Here is a 21,065-nt window from a genome sequence, read left to right as displayed (position 1 = left end):
GGTTAGAAATGTGACTAAAATGATAGTATGTTTTCGATTGGGTGGTTAGATTTGACAAAATTTAAAAGTAGAGGCGTATATCAAAACTTTATATAAAGTTGAGGGTCTTCCTAGCAGTTTTGGAAAGACTTATTCGCTCGTCTTCTCCGAGAAAGATGTGGAGTGGGCAAACCAGTCATCATCGGACATGTAACCAAGCCACGTAGAAAGAACCATCGATCACCGTTCGTTATAAATGGACGTTTCAGATGACGCCATGTCATCATTTGAATTTTTTTAAAACTCATTTTAATGTATCTTCTTCTCTAAGGGAAAACGTTTTTAATAACAGAGCGCACTTGTTCTACCGTGAAAGAAGGAAGAATGGCGAAATCTCAGATCTGGTTTGGCTTAGCCTTGGTGGCGTTGCTGGTGGTCTCAGCTGTAGCGGACGATGTGGTTGTGCTGACGGAGGATAGCTTTGAGAAGGAGGTTGGTAAAGATAAAGGAGCTCTCGTCGAGTTTTACGCTCCCTGGTAATTGGATCATTCTAGCTATTCAGTGAGATTCCTAAGTATTAGATTCGTAGATTTATCTGGGGGGAATGTTTTGATTTGTGGATCGCAGTCTTATATGGTTACTGATTGATTAAATAGGTGTGGGCACTGCAAGAAACTAGCTCCAGAGTATGAAAAGCTTGCTGCCAGCTTCAAGAAGGCTAAGTCTGTCTTGATTGCTAAGGTCATTGTCTCAAGACCACTCTCCATTGTTATACAGATTGATTTGATTTTCTTTACTTATTAACTTGTGTGTGTGTGTATTGTATTGCAGGTTGATTGTGATGAGCATAAGGGTGTCTGCACTAAGTATGATGTTAGTGGATATCCCACTATTAAGTGGTTCCCTAAAGGCTCCCTTGAACCCCAAAAGTATTCACCTACCTTTTTTTTTTTTTTTAATATGATTCTTGAAGCTAATCTATTATTGGATATACAGTTTTCTTATGTATATTTATTTAACAGGTACGAGGGTCCACGCAATGCCGAAGCTTTGGCTGAATTTGTCAACAAGGAAGGAGGTACTCTCTCTCCTTCATCATACTGATATTTAAGCTAGTCTAATGTTTAGGCATTATTTATGAGTTATATTAAGTTGACGAGTTGTTCATAATCATTTGTTTCTGGAGAATATTTGATTTGATTTGTTTTCTTAGACTTGTTTTTATTCATTTTTACTCTTGTTTCTAATCCTCAGTCATATCTGTTCTTGTGTACTTACACCTATGCTGCAAACAACTTCTTTTTGCTGAACAAATATGTTTTCAGGTACCAATGTCAAACTAGCTGCAGTTCCACAGAATGTAGTTGTGTTAACACCTGATAACTTCGATGAGATTGTACTGGATCAGAACAAAGATGTCTTGGTCGAGTTTTATGCACCATGGTAACTAGTACTACTATCTCTTTCTTCCGTCTCATGGTTTTGCTTTTCATGCCGTTTTCTAATTTCTGAGTTTTACATCTTCCAGGTGCGGCCACTGCAAGTCCCTCGCTCCTGTATACTCTCTCAACCATTTGTCTACTTTTGTGATAACAATAGTCTACTTTTCCTTTCTTACTAATGTTGTTGTGTTTTTTTTTTTTAATTCGTCAGGTATATGAAAAGGTAGCCACGGTGTTTAAGCAGGAAGATGGTGTAGTCATAGCCAACTTGGATGCTGATGCACACAAGAGCCTTGGCGAGAAGTAAGTTTTACAAGGACTTTTTTACTTCACTGATATTTACTGTATTATATTCGTAGAACCGTAGGATGAAAACAGATAACCTTTGTTTTGTTCCACAGGTATGGAGTAAGTGGATTCCCAACATTAAAGTTCTTCCCAAAGGACAACAAAGCCGGTCAAGATTATGACGGTGGACGGGATTTGGATGACTTTGTAACCTTCATCAATGAGAAAGTTGGAACCAGCAGAGACAGTAAAGGGCAGCTTACTTCAAAGGTAATAAAAAAAACATGTCTCTTGTAGAATCACAGAATTCAATCTAACTTTTGTAAGCTTTTGTTGATATCTTTTTTTTGATATAGGCTGGTGTAGTTGAAAGCTTAGATGCGTTGGTAAAGGAGCTAGTTGCAGCCAGTGAAGATGAGAAGAAGGCAATCTTGTCTCGCATTGAAGAGGAAGCTAGTAACCTTAAGGGCTCCACAGCAAGGTATGTTGTAGTAATAGCGTTTAAATAGAATAAGGATGGTTGTTTCTTTTAATTCCTGAGCTTAAATGATGATGGTCTTTCTATATAATAGGTATGGAAAGCTTTACTCGTCACTCGCAAAGAAGTACATAGAAAAAGGGTCAGGCTATGCTACCAAAGAAGCTGAGCGGCTTGGACGCGTCCTTAGCAAGGTCTAAACATCATTACTCTCTCTCTCTATTTGCTTTACAGTCTAGAAACAATAGAGACTTTTGTATTGACATTTTTAATGGTGTTTTCGGTGCAGTCGATGAGTCCGGTGAAAGCTGATGAGTTGACTCTCAAGAGAAACATCCTGAACACGTTTGTTGCTTCTTCTTAGAAGCCAAACGATTGAAGAATAGGAGTCGTCGATAGACTTTATATATAACTGATTCGAACCTGGTGTTTTTGAGGTTTTATGTCTGTTTGTCGAGATTTGTGGTTGTTCTTTTGAACCAAGTTTCTTGTCTTTCGTACGATAAATCATAAAAAAAAAAACTTGTTTTTGCTTTTCTCTAATGCGAGTTACAAATTTTCAGCTCTTATAAATTCTCTAATGTGAGTTGTCCAATGCATGGTACACTTATATGAATCAGTAAAAAGAAAAGGTGATGGATTAGAGTAATTTTACCTCTAAATGCTATTATAGAGATGGAAATAGCTATGGGTTGGAGATGCTCTTAGTAATACCAATTCTCCAAATGAACATCAACTAATCTCTGCGTGAATACATCCCTCTTTAAAAGTAACACTCCGGTTACTAAGAAGATCACATGTGCTCTTCGTAGTTTTGTTATTGTGGTTATCAATCAAATCCAATATCAAATGTAATCTCAAATGTCCACTGTAGTTTTTGTATATGTTCAATGAAAGAAACTTGAAGTTATTTAAAAGGCCTTTTTCAACCGAAGGAGACTACTTTTCAACAAAAATGGGCCAGCCTCATCCGATACAAATTATAAATCTGGCACATCTAAAATCATAATAAAACATTTTTTCCTCTGCAAATTTTGAATATATACATGCACTATCTCCATTTCTAATTCCTACCTCATAGACACATCGTGTACTTGATTGTAAAACATAGTTCAGTTTGTGAAAATGATTTCCCGAAGCTTTAATGAAAGAGTAAATAGTACTCGAAATGCATAATGCATGTGACAACATATACCGTAAAATCAAATTAAAGTCCCTAACGCAAAAACAGAGCAAAACTATTCATATTCTTAAAAAGCCGGCAACCACCGCATGCACGGAGGGAGAGACAGCCTTCAACAAAAACTCAGTCGAGAAAAAATGAATACAAAGCAAAGTCAAAAACCATGAACAATCTGATAACACTTATTCTTAATCCATCGGAATCCATTCTTGAAAGTCGATTTAACTTTTCCTTCCACCGTATAAGCTTTATACCTCGCGATTCTCTTCTTCCTCTTCATCTCCGCATCGTTTACACCCCAAGACGGCCTCGTCGACGATGCATTGCTCCTACGCGCCGCCACTTCTCCCGGCGGAGTATGCAAAGACGGAGGAAAATCTTGAGTCCCGTAGATCTGATTACTTCCTCCAACGCCGTAGCCTTTACCGCTCACGATTTCTGTCCTCCGGTCAACGACGTAGGTTCTCTGACCCGACCCGGATCCATACCCAACTTGGCCGGCCATTTCCTCCCTTGCTCCGGAGCGTTCGGGTTAATTAGACTCGAGGAGAAATGGCAGAAGATACAGAAAGAAATTCAGGCGGTGGAGAACTCGAACTCCTGTCTGGTCTTTTTGTCGTTATTTTTTAGTGAAGTTTTTGTTTTTTTTTTACGTTTAAATAAAATTAAGTTTTTATTTATATTAGTAAAACTGTAATCAACATGCATTTACAGCTCACTACTAGCTTAGGATACCTGAACCACCTGTCGTACTAAATCTACCGTCACATTCACGTACTTTTCTGGATTCACTGTACTTGTTTGTTTTTCGTTTAGGTAGTAACCATTCTGTTGAATATGTATATTACTATATTCTTTTTTACGATATGGCAGCTGTTCATTTTCAATACAGTTAAAAAATTTAAATGATTCCTTTAAATATACGCTGTCATGCATGCACAAACAAAAAAGTAACTGTTAATTAAATCTAAAATGTCTAATTTCTACAGTTGTAATTAGGAAGAGACTGTGCATACGTTATTATACGTGTTGATTCCAGTTTTTAGTTTGAGTTCTTTCTGTTTTGTATAAAAACAACTACTAATCTCATAAAAGACAAAAAAAATCATATAGATTAGTTCCATACAGTTTGATTAAGTTTTTGTTTTGTTTGGATTCAGTTTCAGTTTTATCAGCTAACAAATAAATAAGGATATCTTCATAATGTGGACCAAAAATGTAAGTTGGTGTTTTTGCTAGTGAAACTGTAATCAATTCAGTAGAATGGGCACTAGGGCTTTTGTAAATCAATTATAGGCCAACTTTGAGTAAGGCCTATACACATTGCACACTCCGGAACCACAGAAGTGACATGCAAGGAGTTGGTGGTGTTGTGTAGTTGGTTCGTCAGTCGTCACACTCTTTGTTCCATTTTCTATAATAAGCGCACAAAAAGCAGCATGAAACATTCATCTTTGGTTGGTCCTTTATATCAGTCTCTCTGCATTCAAATTTTACGTTCCCATATTTCATATTATTATACGCTGACACACATATACTATTTAAAATACTAGAAACATTTTTTTCCTTGACTGGTATGTCATATTCCCAATTGATGATTAAACCAAGGTCCAAAACAAACATTAAATCATCATCCATAAAGAGAAAAGGAAAAGTGCAATTCACATGATCAGAAGGGACGAAAAGAGATCCAAGGGTTAAAATTCTTTCAAGGGGTTGATGGTATTACAAACATTTATTGCAACAGCAATCATCTTGCTGTATGATATATATCTCTTTATGCTTTTTAATTAAAAGCTTAGTCTTGACTTTTCATTCTGGATAGTTTCGTTGTTTTGTCGGATGAGAAACTCGATAGATGCTTACTAACTTTAAAAGTTGTCCTACATGAAAGACTTTGTTATTTCGGAATAAAAATAATTAATTAAGTATATCGCATGATATTTACGTAATCGAATATGCAAATACATCGATCCATGCTCTTTATAAACAAACCAAGAAGTCTCCCTCTCTTTAACTAAAACCCCCCCACTGCTCTCTCTCTCTCTCTCTCTAGATCTGTAGATAATAAATACAATTACATATATACGGTGAGAGAGTGCAATGAAGATAAGGTATTGGCAGAAGTCTAGAGGATACGAAAGGCTTGATGGATCGGCGAAGAAGGCCAAATCTGGTGGGAGAAACGTAAAGCGAGTCAAGTTTGATCCCACCCGGAAGAGACGGTTTTGGAGGATCAAGATAGTGCCGAAGCTGGGGGTCTTGAAAAAGGCGTCGCCTAAGAAGCTTTTAACGTGGCTTCGAGATGCTTACGTCAATATGATGCTGAGCTTCGCCAATTCTCGGGTCATTGAGTCGTCTTACGGGTTCGGTGAATATGGGTACGGGTCGGGGTTAGCGTCGAGGGAGTATGATGAGAAGAAGCTGGTGGAGATTTACAAATCCATGTTGATGGCGCAGGGGTCTCTCGTACACCGCGACGTACCTAAGCTTTCGGCTGATTCTATAAAACTCTCACCTCTTATGTAATTACATCGATTTAGTTGCACTAAAACAAAATATGGGGATTATCGATGTTAAAGTTGTGATTGTAATCTGTGTTAAAGTTACAGTTCTGAAACTATCAAATACTATATTAATCAAATAATAGTGGATCCAGCCTTTTATAAAATGGTTTGCATTTATGAGGTGTTGGCATGGAGAATAATTTAGTGTAATGTTTTCGAATAATATAAGTATTTGGTTGACTTTTGGTTTGCTTGACCAACTACAATCGTATCTTTACATGTGGTTATGATTTTGTGAGTACCGACCAATTATAAAACGAACGGTTACTAAACTGGTTCGTTTGCTTCATTCAATCAATAAGGTTAACCGGTTCATGTTTTTGGTTCGTTTCAGTTGAATCTTCAACTGTTTTAACTTTTAACTGTAAAAAGAAGCGCATTGTTTAGTCGTTTCCTTCTTATTAGTTCTCGTCCAAGAATCTCTAATACGAGTCGAATCTTTCTCAAAGCGCTCATGGCTGCCTCAAGGCGTTCGTGGTCGTTGCCCCTGATGCCACCGGTGATATTACAACAAATCTTTTACAAGACTCCGGCGGATGCTCTCGTCCGAGCAAAACCGACGTGCAAGGAATGGTACGCTCTCCTCACCGACGAAACTTTCATCAACCAACACTTCAACCGCTCCAAAGAACACTTCCTAAGAATCTTCGATACGGTCCAAATCATGGATCCGGTGACCACAACAAGCTCAGTTTCACCAGTCCCAGACGAGCTACGACAGCATCCGAATAAGATCACTTCGGTGCACCCACTCTTGGTTCACTGCGATGGACTCATGCTGGTTGGTAGTTATATGTGGAAGTGCAGAGACGACGGATCAAGACACGCCAACCTCGCGCTTTGGAATCCTGTTTTGAGAAACATCCGATGGATCGAGCCCTCACGAAGTATCACGACCTCTGATTACCACGGGATTGGATACGACAAGAACAATCGTAGCGACGGTTACAAGATCTTGAGGTTTGCTAGTCGACCTTGGGAGATTGAGATTTATGAGTGCAAGACGAGTTCTTGGAGGACTCTCGATGTCGAGCTTGATATGGATGTACATATCTTGCCTTTCTGTGTGGCTGCGATGGGTAACATGTATTGGATTGCTTTTAGAGATGTTGAGGAAGAAGATGATGATGAAGAAGAGATCATTTGTGGTTTCGATTTCTCTGATGAAACATTCAAGGACATATGTTTGTGTCCGACCTCTTATGTTAATAGTCATTTATCTTGTTTCAATGGAGATTGCTTGTCTTTGCTACAACAAGACCAAGTGTCAAGAAACATTGAGGTGTGGGTTTCAAGCAAGTTGGGTGGCGGTGATGGTGATGTCTCGTTTAGCAAATATTTCAGTTTGTCCGGTCCTGGTCTTCCGGCGTTACGGGTCCATGCAAATGCGGCTCGTCCTGTATACTGCTTTGTGAAGCCTAAGAGTGTCATCGTCTGGTGCGTGGAAGTTGAAGGACAAGGTACCGATAAGGCTTTTACTTGCTGTACTCTGTACGAGATTGATGAGGGTGGGGTGAAGAGTAAAAGAGAGACAGAACGAAACTACATGCGTGACTATTCTCGCGCCTTCCTTTGTGGGCATGTGTATGTTCCAAGTATGATCCTTCCTCCATGAATAAGTGAATATGGGTTTGTTTCGTGTCTTAAGCTTTTGTTTCTTGTATTTGTTTGATGATCTTCTGCCATGTATATCTTGTAAGGAACTATATGATACTCATGTGTTTGTGCAGATGTTGACGTTAGTTTTGGTTTTTGTATTACAATCTTGACAAGTGCACTGTTAGAGCATGTTTATCAGTTTGTCTCTTAGCTTAGGTTTCTTAAAATTATTTTTATTTTTTTTTGGCTGATAAAAAAAAAGAAAAAAAAAAAAGAAAAAAAAGAAAAAAAAGATCAATCGCGGACCGCCACGTGTTGTGGGGCCCGCAAAACAGTCTAAGCAACGGAACGAAAACGTCCCTTCTTTTGCATACACAAGCAACGTCTTTTGTGTCTTCTGTGGGGCCCACAAATTTTTAATTAATTTTTTGGTTATAAAACCAAGGGTAAGCAACCCCTATAAACATGCTCTTAGTATATCATGTGTGTCTCAGTAATGGTAACGTTGCTTTCAGTGCTGGTATGGGCTTAGTCTTCTGATAATAATTTTCTTGTTCAAGAGGTTGCCCATTGATGCACCTTTGTAACATAATATAATAACTCTCCTCTGGTTTATACTCTGGACTAGTGAGTCATGCTCCCTATAATCAAACCCACAGATCATTTAAAAACGCATAAGTGAAAACCACTATCAAAACGTTAGAATGGACACAAAGAAAAGGGACTTTCTTTTGATAGTATCAAATGTCAGTTTATTGGTACAAGTCCAAGTGTATCTGCCAAAACAGAGTGAATCTAATGAGCTCATACGCCTATCATCCAAGGTCTCAAGGAATTAGTGAGATAATAGTTAAGAGACCTAATTTAAGCTTGAGTTCCAAGTAAAGGCACATACATGTTGTGATCAATTATAAGAACACTATACAAGTTACGAGTAATTGGTTGTGTCCAAAGCATCAAGTCTCTAAGAACCGTCATTGCTTACATCATATACAGCGACTCAATGATAGATGTGTTAATGTTTTTAATATATGTTAAAGTAATTTAGATATTTTATAGCATTCTAAAGATTTTGTAGTTTGTTTTATTTTTATTTTGAATAATTTTTAGTTAGTTTTGATAGTTTAACTAATTTTTAATTAGATTTGTGAATAAATTTTATAATTTGATTTTTTTTCTTTAATTTTTTAGGTTTTAAATAAATATTTTTGAACGATTTAAAACATCGGTTACAATCCGATGAACCAAATCTGTAAAAAACTGAAACGAACCTAATATTAGTAAAATCCGGATGAGACTTATGAGCATAATATCGAAAATCGGAAATTCGAATCAACCGAAACAGCTCCGACGTCCAGGCTAGCTCAACAGTTTAGTTTGTAATTATAATGTTTAGAAGCCCCGTAAATAATCCTTAGGCCCAAAGTAAAAGTCAATATTTGGAACCATTAAACAAAAATTCATGGGTTAGTAAATAGATAGAAATTGATGGTGGAGGTGGGAAGAGGACCACCCCAAATTGGAATTCTACTGGCCCATATTAATAGGCCAGGCTTATAAAGTAACATGGTCAGGTGAGGTCCATAAAGTCAAGCCAAGCCTACACACACATCCATTAAGCATTAATAAAATAAAAATTATTACAAGCATTTACGGCATGGTGACGGGACCAGAGTTTGGTGATTGGTTAGTTGGTTGGGTCTGGCTCTGATTCGTTTAATAATTTTTTTCGTAGAAAAACGAGAGCCAATCAAATAAAAACAATTGAATTTTTCTCGTCGTCTCTCCCTCCTCTCCTCTCGTTGAACAGACAAAAAAACACAAACACGGCTCTGTTCTGTTTCTCTAAAGATTCTTCCCCATGTTCTGTTCTGTTCTGTCGTATAATTGATATGATCATCTTCCTTCAGATTCATTTTTAACTCCGTTGACTCAGATTATCGTAAGAGAGGGAGAAATAAGACTCCGACTCTGACTCGAGATCCTCTTCCTCGGCCATGCGACGCTGCTTCGCCGCCGCCATATCCCTCTCCAGAGAGGAATCAACCTTTTTGTCATTCTCTTCTTCGAAAGTAATCTTCCACAAGTCTCTTCTTATCCGTTCAGATCCAAGACATGTCCGCTAATTCTCATCCTACTACCAATGTCCTCTGTAATGCCGCCGCCGGTGCCGCCGCCGGTAATTCTCCCATCTAGTAAGGAAATTGAAACTTATCTCCTCTCGATTTAGAAAGCTGAATACTTTTTGTTTGTTTGTTGGGGATTGGATTGGGGGTAGGGGTATTTGCGGCAACGTTTGTGTGTCCTCTTGACGTTATTAAAACGAGGTTTCAGGTTCATGGCCTCCCTAAGCTTGCTCATCCCAACATCAAAGGTTTCTCCTTTTTTTTGTTCTTTTCTATATATGTCTTCTTGTCACCCACCAAAATGCTCTGTTTCATGACCCCGATGATTGTCTTGTCTTGTCTTGTCCTTTGGTTGGTCGGTCAGGTAGTATAATTGTTGGGAGTCTTAAGCAGATCTTCAAGCAAGAAGGCATGCGTGGCTTATACCGTGGTCTTTCCCCTACCGTCATGGCTCTTCTCTCCAATTGGGCGGTGAGTTCGTTACAACTTTTGATCCTGGAGGAACTTAAGTAGATTTTCTTGTTCTAAACAAGTTGTAATTTTTCTTTTTTGGCAGGTTTATTTTACAATGTATGACCAGCTCAAGAGCTTTTTAATCTCAAATGGTTAGTCCTTACTTGCCTCTGCTCCTGTTTCTTTGTTTGCTATCAAAAGTGTAATTAATATTCTTTATTTTTAACATACAATAATAGATAAGGATCACAAATTTAGCGTTGGTGCTAACGTAATGGCTGCCTCTGGTGCTGGAGCTGCTACTACTATTGCCACTAATCCTCTTTGGGTTGTCAAGACTCGTCTTCAGGTCCGTTTTCTTTTCATTTTTAGTGAAAATAAAGGAACTGTTAATTTGCAAAAATTGTACCAAGCTGCGTTGCCATTTGTTCCTATAGAACCTCACCGCACATAGATGTAAATTTAGAATATTGATTCGTCTTCCAGACACAAGGAATGAGAGAGGGTGTAGTGCCATACAAGAGTACACTCTCTGCTTTAAGGAGAATAGCTTACGAGGAAGGGATCCGCGGGTTGTACAGTGGACTTGTGCCTGCACTAGCTGGTATCAGTCACGTTGCCATCCAGTTTCCTACTTATGAGCTGGTCAAAACCTACTTGGCCAACAAAGGTAATTTTATTATCCCATTAGTCTTTGTGGATAAGATGAGACTGAAAGTGTGTAAACCTAACAGGTAACAAATCAATCGATGATCTCAATGCTCGTGATGTAGCAGTTGCCTCTTCAATTGCAAAGATATTTGCTTCCACACTAACTTACCCGCACGAGGTACAAACCTCTACTTCCATCGTCCCGTATTTCTTATAGTTCGGTATTCAGCTTAGTATATATGACGTGTTGAATCTGTAGGTGGTAAGAGCTAGGCTTCAGGAGCAAGGACACCATAGTGAGAAACGTTACTCGGGGGTAAGAGATTGCATAAAGAAAGTGTTTGAGAAAGATGGTGTTAGGGGTTTTTACAGAGGATGTGCCACTAATCTCCTGAGAACAACTCCTGCTGCTGCTATCACTTTCACTAGCTTCGAAATGGTTCATCGTTTCCTTGTCACTCACTTACCTTCATAGCTAAGCTCTATACTTTAGATTGTTTTTTTTTATGATGATGATGATGACGAATAGATGTGTGGTTAAGTGAGAGGTAAACAGGGTTATTTTTACAGAATTAAAGAAGTTTATTTACTCCCTTTTTTGGGGTTGAATAGATCAAAACATGAGTTACGTTTTTGGACAAAGCCTTAGATTCAGCTCACATGCTTTTATGTTTCTGTTGGAAAAATCAGAAGATGTGTGTGTAGTGGTTTCTTAAGAAGAGAAACCTGGAGAGACTGATTCTTTTATCTCTCTCTCTCTTTTTCTTTTTTTTTTTGTTTCTTTTCATATTTTTATGAAGAGAGAGAGTTTGTGGTCTCTCAAGTCGCCAGTGATGGTCGACCAGCTGGACTTCATGTTACTCCTGTAAGATGTAGCTTGTGATATATAACCAACATTTAACTACTAGACAGTTCACCACATTTGGTTATAGTATTTTTCTTGAGCCCATTTGTAAGCTCAAATGCTCTAACCGCCTAGCGTTTTTGAAAATATAAATCGCCACTTGTTATTTTCATTTCTGCTCCATCATACTGTTTCAGCTCAAAAATTTTGAGATGGGAGACAAGAAACATATGGGGACACAGCTTTGCTCAATCCAACAAATATCTTCATCTTCATTTAGGCACCTAATCCTGCGACCTAGTGAAGTAGAAATAGAGTGTGCATTATTACATGAATAGGGCAGAACTCTCTAAACAGGAAACCAACACATGAAATGATGTATGATTTTTCAATACTAAGGACGTGCCTGCTCCTCGACGTCCACACATTTGCATACATTTTTTTTTTATATATACAAGTTTTATTTGTCGAAATTCCTGATTAAGCTAAACAACAAAAAAGAAACCGAAAAAGGGAAACCAAATTAAAAAAGAAAGTATGAAAAAGGAATCATATGAATCGAAAGTACATCTTTTGTGAAGAAGCATCATAGTCATGACAACATGTGATCGCAGCATTCTGTACGTAGTAGCTAGCTCCATACGATTTAACAACCATGTTTGTTTGTGGGATCGGATCGGATCGGCATTACATGTGATGTGAGTGCGGTGAAATCATCAATTCAAAAATTCTTTCTTCTTTTTCATAGGATGTGAATCATGTGATATACTCTTACTATATACTAATTTCTTTTTTGACCAACACTATATGCTAATATAAAAACGACAAAAATATATCATGTTTTACAGTAATAAAGTTAAAGGTGTAACTGGTTATTCCTAATAGGAATATTAGGAATAAAAAAAATGATTATTTTGTGGAGTATAAAAATTGGAATGATGTTAAAAATGAAATAAAAACTAAACTTATAAATGAAATAGAGATTTCACACATTCTATGCATTCACGACAGTTTAGAATTATGAATAAAAGGAATAATTTTTACAAATGATTTATTTTTTTGTTTGATTCGAAAAGAGAAATGCTTAGAAATTGTGTTATGAAAACTTTCATGAATAATGGTATCTAATTTATGGAATTCTATGGAATGATGATTTTATTTCAAAAAAATGTCATTCCAGTTGCAGCCTAAGCCTAAGTAAGCTGATGCTTTAATCAACATTACTCATCATCTCTCATGTCGTGATTCCAGTGCAAAACACAAGGATGATGGATAAATGACGCCGCATGATTTTTTTTTCTTTTCAAATTTACAATGCTAATACTAGTTAAAACAGTTCTTTCTAGTAATGATTTTTTATAGTGCAAGATGTAGCTTTTCTTAGCAGTGTCCATGTTAGGTACTATCTTTTTCTTGGAAAGTATAATCAGAATAATTGTTATCATCATTGTTGATATATACAAAATATCAATGTTTTTTGGTTAATCTCTTTAAAACAATGGAATAAAGTGGATTATTAGGGGATAAAAAGATGCTTTAATTCACCAGAAAAATAAAGGGGCATCGAAACATCAAAACTGTCTTCTTGGAAGTATGATTGAATCTCACATGCTCTGTTTCTCCTCTTTATTCTTTTCTTTCTCCTCAGTTTTGTTTAACCACCTAAAGTTTTTATAAAGGTAAATGCAGTAAATCATTATGAGAGCGGTTGACGAGAAATCTGCAAGAAGACCAAAATACCCTTCGAGTAGGAATGGGACCCTTCAAGGTGGAAAGGGAGGTTCGGCAGAAATTAGTCAGAAGATCCTGGAATTGTGGGAAGAACATTCTCAAAGCAACTCAAAGTAACCTTGCGACTAAGGGTGTCGAATGTCGAAGATGCGACAAGGCACCGAGATGATTCGCTAGAGGAAAAAGGGCACAAGGTGTGTGGTCCTTAGCTTGAGGGGGAGAATGAGAGATGTCAATCCAAGTCCCACATTGGATAATTAGACAAGGAGTGTCTAATATATAAAGAGATGTCCAACTCTAATAGTATGAGGCCTTTTGGGAAGGAAACCAAAAGTAAATCCATGCGGGCTAGCCTCCTAGGCCCAAAGTGGACAATATCGTACTAATAAGATAAGATAGAGTTGGACACGGGATTTCGCAATCCCAACAGTTTACACATAAGGACAATATATAAATAATTCTCATGTTTCATAACCAAAGTCAAAAATATATTTTATTAGTCGACTCTTTGATCAGGTAGCAGTTTGAAATTTCAAAATATATAGTTTTCAATTATTCAGGCGAGTGGTCATTTGCTCATACAAAACGACTAAATAGAAAATGTCAATAAGAGACGTGTCAAAAATCTATTCGCTTGTTCTATTGACTTAGGTAACCGTCGGTCGTAGTACCCTCCATAGTTGAATTCTTTGTGCGACGTGGTCCCCGTCAGAAACGCTCTACGTGGGGTTACCTGCTAGGCTCGCATTCCCAACCTGATTAAGTTCGGGTCCGAGGCAGCAGTTTGAATTTTTTGAACGTTGAAGCTAACCCACTTCGGTTCGTCTATGCGCATTTTCCTTTTCTAAATAAGATTACTATAAAATCTATATGTAATAGCCTAACCGGATATCTTAATCAAAAATATTGCCGTCAGTGTTTGGTGGTGTGGTGATCTCATCGACACCGTCGGATGTTGATATGTTGCCCATATACAATGTTTTCTTTATTATCAACATGGAATTCAGACCGTGATTATAATAAATTTCCATATCAACTAAGTGCGTCCGTTATGGACCAAAAAAGAAATGATCAAATTATTAATCACAGGATTTGTCATTACCAGTTAATCAATATATATTTGTCTAATTGTCTTTTTTAAAGACCAAAAATCTATCTGGTATACAACATTGTTTAATAAATGAGTCATATTCCAAAGTTAAAGCAAAAACACAAAAAACAAATTAGCCATATGAAATTCATTGAATAGTTTTCTCACTTTTATCTTTTATATTTTCTCGACTTAAAAATAAATATCTTAATCATGTATCAAGATGGTAATATATTTTAGGATCATGCTAATACTTACTATGTTATATTTGTTGTTAAAGAAAATACTAAGTACTATTAAAAAGTACTATATTTAGGAATAATAAAGAGTTAACTAGTTATATATACAAAAAAGGTAAAGTAATTAGCCAGCCGTTATATATATAACTTAGTTGGGGGAAAGAATCCTATGCAACTTACCAAATGTAATGAAATGGATCGTTTACTAGAAAAAATGGGGAATAAAATAGTGAAGAGATTGGGTAATGGACCTAAATGGAGTAACTGTGTATTAGGAAAGGAATGTTTCGCCAAACATTCTACTACTTATATAACAAACAACTTTATAAAAAATAAATAAGCATTCATTGTAATTAAATGTTTAGCTTAGGTCACTCAATGCTAACGTAAAACCTTATTTCTTTGCTTCTAAAGCATTGCAAAGACACATGGAATCAACTTATTCACAACTACTGTTCCATCTACATCGATTTGTTGCCCATTTTAACGATCCCTCTTCTTAACTAATCTTGAGAATTTTACATATAACCAATATCTGAATTTCCTTAAAATTAATAAAATGCAGTAGACTAAACACTAGTAAAACAAAAAAAAAACAATTTTTAATAATTAGCCATATCAATTACCACATTAGATTTGCACTATGTTCATCAAAAGATAATCATAATACAATCAAAACACGATCCCACATATTTTACTTCCAAATGACAATTTTTAATATCTTGCTTCCAAGGAAAAAAAAGTTGCAATAAAATTTGGATTCGACAAAGACTATACTAGTATAATTAAAGAAATCTAATAATAATAGCAACAACAACTATCATTTATCATCCAATTCACGCAACAATAAATAAATAATTAGTAAGAAACTTAAAAATCGATAGAAATAGTAAGTAAGGTTAGAAAATCCAAACGGTAGTGGGAGGCTTAACCGAAAAAGATTCTCGCTTGCTCCACACGCGCGGGAAAAAAAGAGCAAAAAAAAAAAACTTCAAATACGTTTTTGTTTTTAATAAACTCCGAAGCTGGAGGTTCGGAGAATGAGAAGGAAGAGTGAAGAAGACAGAGTATAAAGCAGAGAGAGTTTAGCTTTACAACCTTGTATTTGAGAGCATTCATTCATGGTGCTTATGAGTATTCTCCTCTCAATTGCTATATACTAAAGGAGACTCTCTCTCTCTCTCTCTCACATTACCTTTTTCATCATAATAATAAACTCAATTTCTCTCTCTCTCCATTTTCTCTGGAGCAACTTAGACGGGGGAGGGGGTAGATGACGACGGAGGATGGAGCAATGAGGTTCACGGTGGCATCAGTAATGGAGGATGTGTTGCAGCAACACGGAAACGGCCTTAGAGATCATGATCTAGACTCTCGTCGTGCTGAAGAAGCTGGTAATACTCCATTTATGATTATCCTCTTAGCGTCTAGCTGATGATTACAGAGAATGCTTTGGATCATTTTGCTGAATATATAAATGTGGATCTTGTGAATTTTGTGTAGCATCGAGGAGATACGAGGCGGCTAATTGGCTGAGGAAGATGGTAGGAGTGGTGGGAGCTAAAGATCTGCCTGCTGAGCCAACGGAAGAAGGTTTTAGGCTTGGTTTAAGAAGTGGAATCATCCTTTGCAAAGTCCTCAATAAGGTTCACCCTGGTGCTGTTTCCAAGGTAACTAACTTTTCCAGCTTTGATTTGTAGGAACAGGTTTTGATTATTAGTTTGTTGGATCAGGTTGTGGAAGGTCCTTGTGACGCGGTTCTTGTTGCTGATGGAGCTCCTTTATCAGCGTTTCAGTATTTTGAGAATGTTAGGAACTTCCTTGTTGCTATCCAGGATATGGGCTTTCCTACTTTTGAAGCTTCTGATCTTGAGCAAGTATGATTTTTTAAAACTTGTTTAGAATCTTCAAGAACTGCTCATTGATAGGCTTTTTTTTTTAATTTGTAGGGAGGAAAAGCTTCTCGTATAGTGAATTGTGTTTTGGCAATTAAGTCGTATGATGAATGGAAACAAAGTGGTGGAATTGGTGTTTGGAAGTTTGGTGGTGGCATTAAGCCTCCTTCACTGGCTAAAGCATCATCTTTCGTGAGGAAAAACTCGGAGCCCTTCATGAACTCTTTATCCAGAACCTCTTCTATCAACAACGAGAAGTCTCCTTCTGAGACTGATTCTAACAACCTGGTTAGCCTCTTTAACTGTGTCTCTGGTTGTTGGTACTGTCTTCTGAAGTAGAGTGCTTGATGTATTAAGTGTCTTTGTATTTCTGTTTTCAGTCCAATTCAGGTTCATTGAGCACACTGGTCCGCGCTGTTCTATCAGATAAAAGGCCTGAGGAAGTGCCCAAAGTGAGTATCAAATGACTTCACTTAATTTCTAAGTTATATAACTTTGGCATTTCTGTTTCTTCTGGTTACTTTAAGTAATGTGGCTTTGTTATGTTCTTAATCTAACGGCCTAATGTTGTGATAACAGCTGATTGAATCTCTGCTAAGCAAAGTTGTCGAGGAGTTTGAAAATCGAGTTACAAACCAGTATAAGTTGGTATGTTTTTAACTTTCTTCTGTCTCTTGGTTCATAAAATATGTTTTTCGGTTGTGTCAAAACTCTTCTAATCAAAATATTCCTGTCACATGAAGGCCCAAGCAGCCCCATCAGAATCAACTTCTTCACTTAACAGCAGATCATTTCATAAACCTGTTGGTGCAAGAGAGGTAAAGTCTTCACACTTTTTCTGTAAAAGATAGGTTTGGGAATTTCACTGATTGCTGATTGTCATTGTAGAGGGAAGAGAAGAGTTTCAGAGCAATAAAGAAAGACGAAACCAATCAGAAAAGCCTGGTTCTTGATGAAGAGTTGAAAAATCGACAATTTAAACAACTGACAATCTTCAACCAACAGCAAGAAGATATAGAAGTAAGCACTACACTACTCCATTTCAAACTTTCTTCGAGTTTAAGATACCATACCACAGATTCTGAGTGTGTCCACTGCTCTTTATGTTTTATAGGGACTAAGACAGACACTCTACACTACAAAAGCTGGTATGAAATTTATGCAGAAGAAGTTTCAAGAAGAGTTCTCTTCTCTTGGTATTCACATCTTTATTCTCTTACTTTCTGAGATAGTTTTTGGTTATCCAATAATTTGAAATTAATGGATCAATATATGTCCACAGGCATGCACATTCATGGCCTAGCTCACGCTGCTTCTGGCTATCACCGAGTTCTTGAAGAAAACCGAAAACTTTACAATCAGGTGCAAGACCTCAAGGGTAGCATCCGTGTGTATTGTCGTGTACGACCATTTTTGCCTGGACAATCTAGCTTTTCCAGTACAATTGGGAGCATGCAGGACGATAGCATAGGGATTAACACTGCGTCAAGACATGGAAAATCACTCAAATCCTTCAGTTTCAATAAAGTCTTTGGCCCATCTGCGACTCAAGGTAAAGAAACTAAAATGCCTCTCTCTTACTCTCCAGTGATTGAGTTGATTCTGAAGGATATCTCTTGCTCTTTGTAGAGGAGGTATTCTCTGATATGCAGCCACTGGTCCGTTCTGTTCTTGATGGATACAATGTCTGCATATTTGCATATGGTCAAACTGGATCCGGGAAAACATACACAATGGTAAGATTATAGTTGGAAGATTGTGACATTTTGAATGTAAGAGATCTTATATGTTTTCCCCTTGTATAATTTTCTCTAGAGTGGACCGAGAGATATAACGGAGAAGAGCCAAGGAGTTAATTACAGAGCACTAGGTGACCTGTTTCTTCTTGCTGAACAAAGAAAAGACACATTCCGTTATGATATTGCTGTTCAGATGATTGAAATTTATAATGAACAAGTCAGAGACCTTCTGGTTACTGATGGAAGCACCAAAAGATATCCTTTTCTTTATTCATGAATGTTTCTGCTTCTTAATGTTTTGGTTTGAGAGAGTTCATTTTATATGTTTTAGTTTCATATTCCTTAACGTCTTTGATACGTTAGAGATCAGGAATAGCTCTCAAAAGGGTCTAAGTGTACCGGATGCAAGTCTTGTGCCGGTTTCTTCAACATGTGACGTGATTGATCTAATGAAACTTGGGCATAAGAATCGTGCTGTTGGATCAACAGCCTTGAATGATCGAAGCAGCCGTTCTCATAGGTAAAAGGGAAAAATATTTTCAAGAGCAGAGAGAGAGAACCCATTAATCTTTGAAATGTCTTATGCAAATTATGGTCAACTTCTTTGCAGTTGCTTGACGGTTCATGTTCAAGGAAGAGACTTGACTTCAGGAGCTGTTCTTCGTGGATGTATGCACCTTGTGGATCTAGCAGGCAGTGAAAGGGTAGATAAATCCGAAGTTACTGGAGACAGATTAAAAGAAGCACAGCACATCAATAAATCTCTATCTGCTTTAGGAGATGTGATTGCTTCACTAGCTCACAAGAACCCTCATGTTCCTTACAGAAACAGCAAACTCACACAACTCCTTCAGGATTCTCTTGGTAAAGTATTTGTTCCTGAACATTTTGCAGCTTAGAACTCGTTGTGTTCTTAACTATGTTTGTGATCATATGTTATATCAGGAGGACAAGCAAAGACATTGATGTTTGTGCACATTAGTCCTGAAGCAGATGCAGTTGGAGAAACAATAAGCACTTTGAAGTTTGCGGAGAGAGTAGCTACAGTTGAGCTTGGTGCTGCCCGAGTAAACAATGATACTTCAGATGTTAAGGAACTCAAGGAACAGGTCTTGTATGCTTTAACTGAATCTCATGGTTTTTAGTTTCTTGGCTGATAGTAGATTAAACTGACTCATACTTGGGCTTTGCTATGTTATTAGATTGCTACTCTTAAAGCAGCACTCGCTAGAAAAGAAGCAGGTTCACAACAGAACAATATATTAACAACTCCTGGTGGCTCTGAGAAACACAAAGCCAGAACTGGTGAAGTAGAGGTGATTCTACGCTCTTCTCAGACTCAGTCTTCTGATTTAAAAACCATGTCTCAAACTGGATATTGTGATTGCAGATTCATAACAGTAGTAGTATCATGACAAAGAAATCAGAGAGCTGTGAAGTGGAGGAGATTACAGTAAACTCACCACCTTGGCCACCGGTAGCCAGTCCAGGCCAAACCTACAGAGAGGAAGACCCAAGTTTCGGGTCAAGTGAGTGGGTTGATAAGGTTATGGTGAATAACAGGCAAGACGAGATGAGGAGAGTGGAGAGTCTTTGGGGAGGAGGAATGACAGACAATGGGATAAGTGTTCTGCCGGAAGATTTTTACAGGAGAGATGTGTCTTCAGACAGTTCAAGAATATTCTCTGAACATTCTTACAACATCTTCATGGGAAACAACAACAGCAGCGCAGACGATCTAGATGCAGCCACAAGTGAGTCATCTGAGCCAGACTTGCTCTGGCAATATAACCAATCCGCCTCCAAGATGTCATCGACAACAAGCACTATTGAGTCAACAAAAGCAAAGAAACCTGTCTCAAGACCGATAAGAAGTCCTCAACTCAGGTTCTTTTCACCTACTACATTGAAACTTCTTTGTGAAACAAGAATATAGAATCTCTTTTTAACAGTTTTTCATTAACAGGAACTCAAACACGGTGACACGTCCTTTAGCGAATGGTTCTCGTGGCACGAAACAGGTTGGTCTTGCTGCTGATATGAAGCGAAAAGCAAGCGTCAGACGTTGAAAGACCATTCACTCACACACGCATAAATATATACAATACAGTCGACACCTGGTTCTTTATTTGATTATTTTCTTCCACTCTGGTTTCTTCTTCTTTTTTTTTTTTTTTTCTGGCTGTGCATGTTTCTATATATATAACACAGACAATGGTTGATAGCTACAGAATGCAGCAATAGTTTGTTCTTGTTGCTCTTCTTCTCATTCTTGGGTTTTGTTTTCTTCTTTTGTCTGTTCTTCTATGTATATTCTTTCAGTAGCTGAACATAAACGAGATTTGTATGTAACACTATTTGCTTGAGATTTTTTTATGTAATGTTTGGAGTTTTCTTTTATTTTCTCCTTGATTTTGCAGAGGTAAAACTGGGCATGTTTAATTCTTTCAAATCAGAGGCCAGAATATTTAGTTAATGCATTTTTTCTATTGAGTTGCCAACTTTTGCTATCTTCTGATCATCTACCATTCCATAAAAATTAAAAAATACAGACAATTTATCTGTTGAAAAATGAAAAAGTGACTAGATTATGACCCGCCCTTAAGGGCGGGTATATTTTTGTTTTATATTTTTATAACTTTTAGTTTTTATATTTTAGTTTTTAGTTATATCTGTGTTTTTCTTTGTATAATATTTTTTAAATAATTAATAAAAGATTTTATAATTTTATAAAAATAGTTAGACCACACCTATGAATAGG

General features: G+C 37.2%; 6 protein-coding genes across 6 annotated transcripts; 5 read left to right on the top strand and 1 right to left on the bottom strand.

Moving 5' to 3' along the window:
- The first annotated feature begins 256 nt into the window (after positions 1 to 256).
- Positions 257 to 2,725, top strand: LOC106450433 (protein disulfide-isomerase like 2-1). The gene is made up of 11 exons (XM_013892083.3): positions 257 to 515; positions 636 to 720; positions 811 to 908; positions 1,002 to 1,057; positions 1,305 to 1,422; positions 1,508 to 1,535; positions 1,633 to 1,724; positions 1,823 to 1,979; positions 2,066 to 2,190; positions 2,282 to 2,381; positions 2,477 to 2,725. Exons 1-11 carry the CDS (start codon positions 364 to 366, stop codon positions 2,549 to 2,551), a joined length of 1,086 nt encoding a protein of 361 aa, XP_013747537.2. The 5' UTR covers positions 257 to 363; the 3' UTR covers positions 2,552 to 2,725.
- Positions 2,726 to 3,367: 642 nt separating this feature from the next.
- On the bottom strand, positions 3,368 to 4,029 carry BNAA05G00490D. The gene has a single exon (XM_013896530.3). The coding sequence runs from the start codon at positions 3,873 to 3,875 to the stop codon at positions 3,525 to 3,527; it is 351 nt and encodes a 116-aa protein (XP_013751984.2). The 5' UTR covers positions 3,876 to 4,029; the 3' UTR covers positions 3,368 to 3,524.
- An 861-nt stretch (positions 4,030 to 4,890) lies between these two features.
- Positions 4,891 to 6,118, top strand: LOC106454408. Its single transcript, XM_013896531.3, has 2 exons — positions 4,891 to 5,130; positions 5,427 to 6,118. The coding sequence occupies exon 2, from the start codon at positions 5,474 to 5,476 to the stop codon at positions 5,897 to 5,899; it is 426 nt and encodes a 141-aa protein (XP_013751985.2). The 5' UTR covers positions 4,891 to 5,130; positions 5,427 to 5,473; the 3' UTR covers positions 5,900 to 6,118.
- A 240-nt stretch (positions 6,119 to 6,358) lies between these two features.
- Positions 6,359 to 7,715, top strand: LOC106395220 (putative F-box only protein 15). The gene has a single exon (XM_013835732.3). It carries the CDS (start codon positions 6,392 to 6,394, stop codon positions 7,550 to 7,552), a length of 1,161 nt encoding a protein of 386 aa, XP_013691186.2. The 5' UTR covers positions 6,359 to 6,391; the 3' UTR covers positions 7,553 to 7,715.
- A 1,541-nt stretch (positions 7,716 to 9,256) lies between these two features.
- Positions 9,257 to 11,398, top strand: LOC106450435 (nicotinamide adenine dinucleotide transporter 1, chloroplastic). The gene is made up of 8 exons (XM_013892085.3): positions 9,257 to 9,715; positions 9,815 to 9,910; positions 10,027 to 10,133; positions 10,219 to 10,267; positions 10,355 to 10,464; positions 10,602 to 10,785; positions 10,850 to 10,944; positions 11,026 to 11,398. Exons 1-8 carry the CDS (start codon positions 9,652 to 9,654, stop codon positions 11,239 to 11,241), a joined length of 921 nt encoding a protein of 306 aa, XP_013747539.2. The 5' UTR covers positions 9,257 to 9,651; the 3' UTR covers positions 11,242 to 11,398.
- A 4,364-nt stretch (positions 11,399 to 15,762) lies between these two features.
- On the top strand, positions 15,763 to 20,670 carry LOC106450436 (kinesin-like protein KIN-14I). The gene is made up of 18 exons (XM_013892087.3): positions 15,763 to 16,064; positions 16,174 to 16,340; positions 16,404 to 16,547; positions 16,620 to 16,853; positions 16,946 to 17,017; positions 17,145 to 17,213; positions 17,309 to 17,383; positions 17,454 to 17,585; positions 17,680 to 17,761; positions 17,848 to 18,117; positions 18,195 to 18,301; positions 18,381 to 18,559; positions 18,663 to 18,824; positions 18,915 to 19,168; positions 19,250 to 19,413; positions 19,507 to 19,620; positions 19,695 to 20,191; positions 20,271 to 20,670. The coding sequence occupies exons 1-18, from the start codon at positions 15,944 to 15,946 to the stop codon at positions 20,371 to 20,373; spliced, it is 2,946 nt and encodes a 981-aa protein (XP_013747541.2). The 5' UTR covers positions 15,763 to 15,943; the 3' UTR covers positions 20,374 to 20,670.
- The last annotated feature ends 395 nt before the right edge of the window (positions 20,671 to 21,065 follow it).

Source organism: Brassica napus, chromosome A5 (genome assembly GCF_020379485.1).
Source record: "Brassica napus cultivar Da-Ae chromosome A5, Da-Ae, whole genome shotgun sequence".
Classification (NCBI taxonomy): Eukaryota; Viridiplantae; Streptophyta; class Magnoliopsida; order Brassicales; family Brassicaceae; genus Brassica; species Brassica napus.
The sequence above is the reverse complement of the archived record's forward strand: the minus strand, read 5'-3'. Positions and strand labels throughout refer to the sequence as shown.